The sequence below is a fragment of the Sardina pilchardus genome, chromosome 12, assembly GCF_963854185.1.
Source record: "Sardina pilchardus chromosome 12, fSarPil1.1, whole genome shotgun sequence".
Lineage (NCBI taxonomy): Eukaryota > Metazoa > Chordata > Actinopteri > Clupeiformes > Clupeidae > Sardina > Sardina pilchardus.
This window is the reverse complement of record NC_085005.1, coordinates 33,109,013-33,120,628: the sequence shown is the minus strand read 5'-3', so window position 1 is coordinate 33,120,628 and position 11,616 is coordinate 33,109,013. Positions and strand designations below refer to the sequence as shown.

The 11,616-nt window shown below is 43.7% G+C and overlaps 1 protein-coding gene and 1 long non-coding RNA gene across 2 annotated transcripts in view; both read right to left on the bottom strand.

Moving 5' to 3' along the window:
• Positions 1-327, bottom strand: part of rps6kc1 (ribosomal protein S6 kinase polypeptide 1) — a 40,857-nt gene extending 40,530 nt beyond the window's left edge. The window contains exon 1 of the mRNA XM_062550613.1: positions 161-327. Within this exon, the coding sequence (XP_062406597.1) occupies positions 161-262 (102 nt within the window). The 5' untranslated portion in view covers positions 263-327. The remainder of the gene's footprint in view (positions 1-160) is intronic.
• Positions 328-1,549: 1,222 nt separating this feature from the next.
• Positions 1,550-7,022, bottom strand: LOC134098004 (uncharacterized). Its single transcript, XR_009940984.1, has 3 exons — positions 6,946-7,022; positions 3,344-3,896; positions 1,550-2,929 (listed from the first exon to the last, which is right to left on the bottom strand). It is a non-coding gene; the product is annotated as an uncharacterized LOC134098004 (long non-coding RNA).
• Positions 7,023-11,616: the final 4,594 nt, after the last annotated feature.

The window sequence follows — 11,616 nt, the reverse complement described above, 5'->3', positions numbered from 1 at the left end:
CAAGTCGACTAGCCGAAGACAACAGCAGGGAAGGCATCTGACGTTAGATAGCAAGCTAACCAGGATAGCGGGCTAGCTGGGATACACATCCGACAATACTGACTGCAGTTAGCTATCAAGTAACGTTAGCCTGATGGTGAAAGCAGCGATGACAACTTACCCTTGCTGTGACTTTGTAAACTGTATATCCTTTCTCGTGCTTTCTGGGGTCCGTAACGGTGTAGAATCGAGCAAGTTCACCCTTTTCCCTCTGCGATATCATCCTGATTGGGACATAGCCGCTCCGTAGCTTGCTACAATCCCATTCTCTGTTTCTCCTAGCACTGGATTCATGACAGCAGGGAAACGAAACCGCTGGACTGGTTTGATAATGAGACAGGATGTCCCGCCCTGAACGGGCCCTCCTCTCGCTGCATCATATGTCGCTGCATGTAGGCTACTGTTGATTACCTGATCCTAATCACTGCATGTACTGTTGATTACTTGATCCTAGGCTACTACTGTTGATTACTAGCTACTTGCATGTACTGTTGATTACTTGATCATACTACTGTTGATTACTAGCTAGGCCTACTTGCATGTACTGTTGATTACTTGATCCTACCAGGCTACTACTGTTGATTATTAGCTAACTGTTCATTAGGCTACCTGATCATAAACACAGCATGGTTGATTAATTGATTCTGAATTTCTGGATTCAACTTGGTAGGCCTACTGTAATATTGTTAATCTGCTTTATAAGATCCGTTTTATCGTCTGTTTGTTATTATTTTGTTTAGGATTTTTTCCCATCAACAGTGATTTGAGTAGTGGGGGACACTGCCTAATGTGAGACACCAAACTCAAGTGGGTGTCGCTCTTCCCCAAACTAATGGATGCCAGTAAAACTATGGGATGTGGATGTAATATTAGGGTGTCAAAATGACACATGAGTGAGTTCAGGGACAACATGATGTTGTGTTAATTTTGTGCAGCAACAAAAACAAGCAAACAAAAGGTGCACCTTTTTGCAGATACACATCTTGTTTGGTTATTTTGTTTTTCACCCAGCCAGCCACACAATCGCTATGTTGAAATTGACACAAAATGTGTTGTCGCTGAACTCAAAGCTGCGCAAATTTGTGCAGTGCACAACTGAAATCAAAAAAGCAAAAAGATGTCCCACATTAGGACCATCGACCCTTAATCAGGGCTCCAAACTTTACCGATGTTTTGAACACACACACACACACACACTTGAGTAGGCTACTCACATCCATTGATATCCATGTTACACCTACTTAGCCTGTTCATACTGTTTTACCTTATGAGTCATACTCAACGCTATTGCTATGTGATTACACCCGTTTTCTGTGACATTTGGCATTCAACCAAAGTCATCAAAAGCCTGTGTTGATCTAGTCTCTGATTTGCAATGGAAGAACCCATAATGACAGTGTGAAATATTACATTGGTTATATTATTATTATTATTATTATTATTATTATTATGTGCAATATACTGCCATAATCAAATGAGATTTAAAACAGCAGTAAAAAGTCCAGTTTATTTTGTGCATTTCATACACATAGGTCATCAGTGTGCTTTACATAAACAAAAGCAAACAGAAAAGCAAAAGGCATGTGTAACTTGGTGCAGTTAGCAGAAAGCATCTGAGAAGTTCGGTCTTAGGTCTAGATTTAAAACTGGCTACAGTTGGTGTAACAATAGGACTGTTTATTCACTGTTGTACGGGGAGTACGCCAGGTTACACCACCACACCCACGGAGGAGTAAAGTGGAGACGTTAACTGCACGTACTGTATATTCTAGTTTCTATGTTCAAGTAGTTCAAGTAGCCTAGTGCTTTAAAGTAAATTCTGTGACTAGTTACTGGAAGCCAGTGCAGGGACTTGTAGTAGTCAGTTCTTTTTGTCTTTATGAGAACCCTAGCTGCTGCATTTTGAATCACCTGAGGCTGTTTGATAGTCTTTACAGGAAGGCCGGTAATGCAATAATCAACTCTGCTGGAGATAAATGCATGAATGAGTTTGACATCAGCCCAAGTTTGGCAATATTTTTGAGGTGGTAAAAAGCTGATTTAGATATCGCTTTCATGTGGCTGTTGAAATTTAGATCACTGTCAATTAACACCTTTGCTTTCCAATTTTGTGTCAAGGAGAGTGGCAAGTCTTTCCTCCTTTTTATCAAATATAATTCAGTTTTTTCTTTGTTCAGCTGAAGAAACATCCGCAGACATCCAGGTGTTGATTTGTTGACACAGAGATTCAAGGGGACCATGGTCATTTGGCGCTAAGTAAAAGTGTGCTATCTGCATAGCTATGATATGAAATCTATTATTTTGGATGATTTGTCCAAGTGGGAGCATATAGAGGTTGAATAATAGTGGCCCCAAGATCAACCCCTGAGGAACACCACAGGTCAAGGACGTTGGTGTTGAGGTACAGTTGTGATGGCAACAAAGAAGCTCCTCTCTTGTAGATATGATTTGAGCTAATTGCTTAACTAACAAACTAACAAACAACAAATTAACAAACACAACGACAATCAGAAACACATTAAACGCACATAAACACATCTGTCATTTCATTCTCAATTGAGGACTGTTCAGAGTGGGTCCCATTGCTCCCCTTGGCCCTGCACCTAACAGCCTGGCTGGAGGTCTTGTTCAATTCACATTATGGAGCATGGAGTTGTGACTGGCCCCAGGTCCACTTCAGGAACACCATTTCTGATTCCTATTCCAAACTTGACTCCAGCTCGTGCTGCGAAGGGTCCAGCTTTCGCCTCTGCAAAGTACGCTCCTGCACTCGCACCTGCATACTTCCAGGACACCCCTGCCTCTGCGTCCGCCCCGGGACCCTGAATGTGGGCCTGCAGAGGGGTGTTGGAGATGCCCACTTCAGCTTTGGCTGTTGTTACTGCAACTCCTGCAAGAGAACATCTTGAATTGTATATTCATTGATATGGTCCTATGAGGCACTATGCAGTTCCATACTGTTCTGTCATGTCTTATAGTTACAGTATAATGCTCTTTGCATTTGTATGGCATGGGCATCACAGCTACAGTATTTGTGCTTCTGTTTTCATGAGGACAGATTTCTTTCTTAACAAACAAAAGAGGAGCACAAATGCATGGACAAGGCTATTGACAATAACTCTGAAACTGCCACTTTTCATGGTGTGCCTAAAATGTTGTTGTTAGTTGTAAAGTGCTGTGAAGAGTGCCAAACAAATGTTAAGTCCAAAATACTGTAGCTTCAGTGCTAGGAGAACACAGTTGTCCATGGTAAGCTGGTTCAGACATGATGCTTGCTAGTGATCCTCTTGATGAAAAAGCCTACCTGCATGGGCTCCAAGATGTTGTACTCCAACACCTGCATGTGCCTCTGCTCCATAATAAACAGCTCTTGAGTTGGCTTCCAGTAATCCCTCCACAAGGGCTGCGTTGGCTTCGGCCTCCGCCATGTTCGCTTTGGCTTTGGCATTTAATCCAACAGGTGATGCGGACGCTGATGCAGACGCGTGTAAGGCCCGAGCGCCTGCGTCGGCTGATAAGACCTTCAGTTTGGCCACCTCAGCCACGTGCACTTCAGCTGGTTTTGTCTCATGTTTACTAACGCTTGCTTTAGCTTCACCTCCAACCCCATGTCTTATGAGTATGAGATCAGCTGCTGCACCCGCTCCCTTTAATGCGGACTTCCCAGCTGCCTTTGCTGCCCTTTTGGCAAGTGGACGCGGCCGTTTCTGTACTCTGTGCCATCTTCCATCTGGAAACTGCTCATAATTCCACTCATCTCCATCGACATCAATATCTCTGTAGCGTATATATCTGTCCCCCATATTTCCAGTCACTTACTTGGACGTTGGGAAATTACAGTGAGAACGTAGATCTTTCTGCAAGAAAAGTGGGAAACTTAAAGTTAACTTATAGTAAAGTTTAATGTGTAAAGCAGCATTCACACCAAGAACGATAACGATAATTATAACCATAACGATAAAAGCGTCCACACTGGTCAACTATAAGAAAATCCTCTCCATGTGTTAATGAATGTGATGGTTAGAATATTATGGGTTCTGATTGGCTTTTAGCTTTTTATTGTTCTCAAAATTGCTCTGAAATCAACGACGATATCATTCTTCATGTCGTTATCATTATAATTTATGTGTGAACATTGTCATTCATATTAACGAGAGTGGCTAGGCTTTTTATCTATTATTATTCCGCTTACCACTTTTTCTCTGTGCAATTCAGCTGGAACCGTTTATCATAGAAACTTTGTAACAAAGGTCTTGAGTCGCTTTGTTGCCGTCTCTTGAACTAGTGTGACTGCAGGGTCAGGCTTTAAGCATACAATCTGGCCCTCTAGAGACTACATATCCTGTTCCACTGCTTCCTCTGCCCACAACTGTATCAAAATAAAGGTCCAGCCAACTACATGAAACCTCCACGTACCTTGCAACCAACATAACAACCATCAAAGCATAACCAATTAAGCATTTACAACAGTTTCTATGGCAACCAACATGATTATACTACAGTGACTTCTTTGTTCCTGATAGTGTCCACCATGATACCCTAGCAACAACTGTTTCAAAATAAAAGTTGTCACTAGCAAGTTAGCTAGTTAGCATAGTTAGTGTATTTAGCATAACTGTTAGAAATCATTAGCTAAGTTAGCTAATCAAGCTGGTTAGCATTGTTAGCATAGTTAACATTGTTAGCTAACCAATCCAGTTAGCATTGTTTTCATAGTTGTCATTGTTAGCATGGTTAGCATTTTTAGCATAACTGCTAGAAATCGTTAGCTAAGTTAGTTAACCAATTCAGTTAGTAAGGGATAATGTATAAAACGCTGGTCATTATCGGAAAATAATTCCCGACAGGATGAACAGAACCCTGACGCGCAGTGGAGGGGTTTTGGTTCGTCCTGAAGGGAATTATTTTCCGATTATGACCGCCGTTCTATACATTATCTCGCTTATTATACGGCTACTTGCCAAAACGAGAAAAGAAACGTAACTCATTGTGTCTTTTAGCCTGACGAGCCAGACCCACATCAAGATGTAGGGTCTGGACACTCACCGTAGACAGGGCTCAATCGGAGGGGTGGGATAAACAGTTGTCTTTCAAATTCCCTCCCCGCAATAGGATAATGCTAAACGAATCATCTTCTTGTTTTCAAGTAGCAGCAGGATGCGTAACCTTCCCTCTCCACGCAATAGGATAACGCTAAACGAATCATCTTCTTGTTTTCAAATAACAGGATGCGTTACCGTCGCAACTTCTGGTCGCATGTCAGTCACCATTATGTTAAGCCCTGTGATTGGCCCGCTGGTGCTGGGGGTTCTCAGCTCCCTGCCTCAATGGATCGTGGCTAGACTGCCCCGCCAGCCAAATTACATTTGCTGCCGCTAGGGGCGTCTAGATTTCTAGGCTATGTGTCTTTAGCAATAACTTGCCGACCATTTCGTGGAAATCCCATTCAAGTCATGGAGCGTTCTACTTGCGAAGAGCTGTATAATAAGCATTGTTAGCAGTTAACATTTTTAACATACCTGTTAGAAATGATTAGTTAAGTTAGTTAACCAACCTGGTTAGCATGGTTAACCTTGTTAGCATAACTGCTAAAAACATCAGTTTTTTCTAAGTTAGCTAAGCAAACCTGACTATCATGTTAGCATTATTAACATAACTGCTTGCAAAAATTTGCTAAATAGTTAAACCATACTGTATATCAACATCCAAAACGTTCTACCTATCAACATCAATTAAAACTACCTGTCTATCAACATTCATTAAATTGTCTTTCTATCAACAACGTTTAAGCTAGCCATATTCAAATTTTAAACTTTCTACCATCATACATATATAAAACAAATAAATACAACCCAAAACTAACGTTACCCTATTGGACTTTTCAAGGCTAAACATTTAAATGTGTTAATAAGTCAAATGTGTAAAAAACATTTTTTAAAAAAAGTATTTTTGCTTGTAATTTTTTATTCAGATTTTACATTATGGGATGTGATCCGCAAAAGCCTATGGTCGGAAAAAAGGGATGTCGGAGTAGTGGCTTTATTTGTTTCTAAACGAGGGGATGTCGGAGTAGTGGCTTTATTTGTTTCTAAACGAGGGGATATCGGAGTGGTGGGCTCTAAGACCCAGGGGATGTGGGAAGGTGGGCTCTAAGACCCAGGGGATGTGGGGATTTTTTGTGTTATTGTGAGGTCAGAACAATGGAACGTCAGCAAAATGTGCTTGGTTAAATTAATGTATGGTTAAGGAGAACTATATTTGTTCGTATATTTGATGGTAGGCAGTTTTAAGTAATTACTATATTTTGTGTTTGTTTTCAACCTGACCAAATTAATACCTTCAGATTATTTGCCAAACTGCAAATTGTAACCAAATCTAACAACAAATCCTAGCTGAGCATGAGAAAGTAACTACATACTGTAGAACATAGAGGAAAGATTAAAGAATAAAGAAGAAGCCGTTTGAGGGGATTCCTTTTAGATAGATAGATAGATAGATAGATAGATAGATACTTTCTTGATCCCCAAGGGGAAATTAATGCTGTTTATAGCCATTGAGGCCTTTTTCCAGTTTGGGCCGAAGTACAATTAAGAACTTAGACACTGAGAACTTAGACACTGATTGTTGTCTTTCCTTTTTGTGCTTCAGAGCAATAGACGGTAAAACGAAGGTCAGTTGTGGTGTCCATTCCTTCATACACAACGCAGAGTGATCGCGTTGGGGGAGAGACTACCTCTGTTACATAAACAATGTTTAAAACAAAGTCCATGCCATCCCCTTGAAACCTATCTGTCCCTTAAAACAGTCTTCCCTACTGTACTTAACAGGTTAAAACAGTCTTCCCTACTGTATTTAACAGTTAAAACAGTCTTCCTACTGTATTTAACAGGTTAAAACGGGTCTTACCCTTGTGACAGGTTCCCTTTGTCTTAAAAGAAGTTGTGGGTTGAAGATTCTGTTTGGAGAGCTGAAGTGAATGCTATCTCCTGCAGCGCCCGCTGGGAGAGGAAATGGGATATGTGTGTGTGTGTGTGTGTGTGTGGGGTGGGTGGGTATCCCAGTATGGTCATGGAATGTCGGTCTTGGCGGCAGATCTGGGCTCACATGTCTGTCACTTAAAATACAATAAAAAATTAAATATTTTTGATCCATTCTGTTTTTTGATAAGTTCAGCACATTTTGAAACTTGTACTCCTGTACATCAGATTTCTCTAAGTTACTTATCAGTTATTAACTTAACACTATATCTTCCACATCAATATGAGATTTGATAACTGTGTGCTTGTTAGCATAGGTACTTAAGTATTCACAGAGAATACCATGCCACTGGTTTACTAAGAAGACGATCTGGCAAGTGGCCTGGTTGGTCAGTTCAGTTTGAGACCCCTGAGGTACAAGAAGAGAGGGCGTTTAAAGGAAAGTGAAAGTGAAAGTTGAAAAGACTGTTGTCCACGCTCTGCCTGTGACCTCACTTCCTGGAAATGGGTCCGGTATCCAGGGCTCCCTGACCACTTTAGCACATGACATCATCTCCACCACCTGAAACCTAACACTCCGCATGTCTGCATTAGCAACAATGCATTGTGGGTCCAGTCTCATTTGGTTCCATTGAAAGAGCACCACCACCACCTGCCTTCAAGCGACCCCTTTCTCCTGCCACAGCCTCTGTTACATGTGTTAGACAAGAACAAGCGACCTTTCTCCTGCCACAGCCTCTGTTACATGTGTTAGACAAGAACAAGCGACCCCTTTCTCCTGCCACAGCCTCTGTTACATGTGTTAGACAAGAACAAGCGACCCCTTTCTCCTGCCACAGCCTCTGTTACATGTGTTAGACAAGAACAAGCGACCTTTCTCCTGCCACAGCCTCTGTTACATGTGTTAGACAAGAACAAGCGACCCCTTTCTCCTGCCACAGCCTCTGTTACATGTGTTAGACAAGAACAAGCGACCCCTTTCTCCTGCCACAGCCTCTGTTACATGTGTTAGACAAGCGACCCCTTTCTCCTGCCACAGCCTCTGTTACATGTGTTAGACAAGCGACCTTTCTCCTGCCACAGCCTCTGTTACATGTGTTAGACAAGCGACCCCTTTCTCCTGCCACAGCCTCTGTTACATGTGTTAGACAAGCGACCTTTCTCCTGCCACAGCCTCTGTTACATGTGTTAGACAAGAACAAGCGACCTTTCTCCTGCCACAGCCTCTGTTACATGTGTTAGACAAGCGACCTTTCTCCTGCCACAGCCTCTGTTACATGTGTTAGACAAGCGACCCCTTTCTCCTGCCACAGCCTCTGTACATGTGTTAGACAAGCGACCTTTCTCCTGCCACAGCCTCTGTACATGTGTTAGACAAGAGACCCCTTTCTCCTGCCACAGCCTCTGTTACATGTGTTAGACAAGCGACCCCTTTCTCCTGCCACAGCCTCTGTTACATGTGTTAGACAAGAACAAGCGACCCCTTTCTCCTGCCACAGCCTCTGTTACATGTGTTAGACAAGCGACCCCTTTCTCCTGCCACAGCCTCTGTTACATGTGTTAGACAAGCGACCTTTCTCCTGCCACAGCCTCTGTTACATGTGTTAGACAAGCGACCCCTTTCTCCTGCCACAGCCTCTGTTACATGTGTTAGACAAGAACAAGCGACCTTTCTCCTGCCACAGCCTCTGTACATGTGTTAGACAAGCGACCCCTTTCTCCTGCCACAGCCTCTGTTACATGTGTTAGACAAGAACAACTCAACAGTCTTAAAGAGACCCTATGCAACTTTTTCATAGTCATAAAATCGCCTAAAAATCGTTGTTTTGCTTGACTGACCAGTTTTATCGAAAACAGTCATATTTCCTCCCGCCCCCAGTGTCCCTATCCGCTATTTCAATCTTGCAGTTTGTTCAGGAGACGATCGTTCCCTGTTTACATCCGGAAGGCTGAGACGTATAAAGAACAAGAAGAACCACGCTTGCAATTTATATATATATAGCCTATATATGTATAAATATACACGCTAAAGCTGTCAGGGAAGCTCTATATAGTGTAGTATATACACCCCTGCGTCCCAGATTACCACTATAGTATAGTGTAGTATATACACCCCTGCGTCCCAGATTACCACTATAGTATAGTGTAGTATATACACCCCTGCGTCCCAGATTACCACTATAGTATAGTGTAGTATATACACCCCTGCGTCCCAGATCACCGTGGGTCAAGCATGAAGTCTCAGGCCTCTCTGCAGCTCTGAGGAGGAGGGGCCAGGAGTGTGTAGTGACCCTGCTGTGACATTAGGGGGAGCTCCTGCTGAGTGGTGACCTCATAAGGTGCTTCTCAACATGCCTCCTCGATCCTCGAGATACATTCCCACTGATCTATAACTAACACTGGATAGACGATCCGATTGTTGCCGCCCCATCATTCTCTATGTAGATCAGTGAGAATTGAGGCCCGAGGAGCGAGGGAGGACGCATAAAAGCCCAAATGAGTCCTCTCTCTCTCCTCATAACAGCTCTCTGGGTAGATGCTGCTCCCTCTAGTGGAGTGAGAAGGGAACTGCAGTTAAAGTGTACTCCACTACAGAGTAGGGGTGCCTCTCAACTTCTCTCCTCGATCCTCCAGGCTCAATCCTCCAGGCTCGTTCTCACTGATCTATAACTAACACTGTAGACTATCCCATTATTGCCGTCCCATCATTCTTTATGTAGATCAGTGAGGAAGAGGACCGAGGAAGGAAGGGAGGATGTATAAAAAGATGAATGAGAGGCACCCAGTCCTAGTCTCTCCTCTGCTCTCTGGACAGATGCTGCTCCCTCTAGTGGAGTGAGAAGGGAACTACAGTTAAAGTGTACTCCACTACAGAGTCGTCCTCTCTCTCCTCAGCTCTCTGGGCAGATGCTGCTCCCTCTGGTGGAGTGAGAAGGGAACTGCAGGCTGAATGGCATTGATTTTCCCTTTGCCCTCCACTGGGTGGCGCCTCTTCAGGAGGAGTCACAAAGGCTCGGTTGATGTCACACGCGCATGGACATGCATCTGGGAGCAGCTCAGTTTCTTAAACAGCCATCAGAATGAATACTCCCTCACACACTTTTTTTTTTATCATTGAGGGCATTTCATGAGTGATGCTACTGGCATCTTTGATTCTCTCCTACACGCCTCCCTGCTGAAACACACACACACACACACACACACACACACACACACACACACACACACACACACACACGTTTTGACCTGAGCTTTGCAGAAGAGTCTATTCTGAGACAGCGTGAGAACATTGACCGTGCTGAAGAGAATGACCCCCACAACGTGTGGTTTAACCACAGGCAGGTTTGGAGGTGAAGAAGCCTGCAGAACCCTGCAGCAATCACACACACACACACACACACACACACACACACACGAGAGAAGAGCGGGGCATGAAGAGGGTGTTCACATGTTGAAATGTGTCGTGGGAGATCTGACCAGACATGGTCAAAAGACACGTTGATTTTCACACACATATCCAGTGTGTACAGTCAGAGACGTTGCTGATCACCTGTGTTTAGATTCCAATACTACATCACATCCATATGATGTCCCATGTATACGACATCACATCTTTAACGTCCCATGTATATGACATCACATCTATATGGCGTCCCATTGCTGATGCTGTATATGTTTCATACTGTTTTGCTCAAGACTACTTACCGCTACTGTTTACATTAATAATATAATACATATAGCAAAGGCTACAGCGCATCAGAAGTCTGTGCCATCAGTGAGTATAAACAGCTGGACTCCTGACGTACAGTAAGGACACTTTTAACCTGCAGCTCAACAGTGGACAAGACCAGCGTGAAAAGACACTTACAGTGGTTCCCAAATGAAAAAGAAAAATCAGAACAGTGTAAATAGAGACTGCGGTTTGGTTCCATTGGTCAGTGTGTGGTGCTATAGGTCATCTTATGCAGAAGTGTGTGTGTGTGTGTGTGTGTGTGTCTGTGTGTGTGTGGGTGTGAGGGGCAGATTCATTCTCACAACCCCCTCTGAAGCTCAGAGCAGACACACACCAGCTCAGACAGTGACAGTGGGGTGGGCATAGGGGCAAGAAGGCAGTGAGGTTGGCATAGGGGCAAGAAGGCAGTGGGGTCGACCTGGTCGGGGCAGCCGTGGTGTACTGGTTAGCGCATCGGGCTTGTAACCGGAGGGTTGCCGGTTCGATCCCCGACCAGTCCACCACGGCTGAAGTGCCCTTGAGCAAGGCACCTAACCCCTCACTGCTCCCCGAGCGCCGCTGGTTGGGCAGGCAGCTCACTGCTCTGGGTTAGTGTGTGATTCACCTCACTGTGTGTTCACTGTGTGTTGTGTGTGTTCACTAATTCGGTTAAATTGGGTTAAATGCAGAGAACTGAATTTCCCTCACGGGATCAAAAAAGTATATATTCTATTCTATTCTATTCTATAGGGGCAAGAAGGTAGTGGGGTGGGCATATAGGGGCAAGAAGGTGAGGTTGGCATAGGGGCAAGAAGGCAGTGAGGTTGGCATAGGGGCAAGAAGGTATTTGAGTTATAGAGGTCAGCATGCGGCACTACAGGCAGTGGG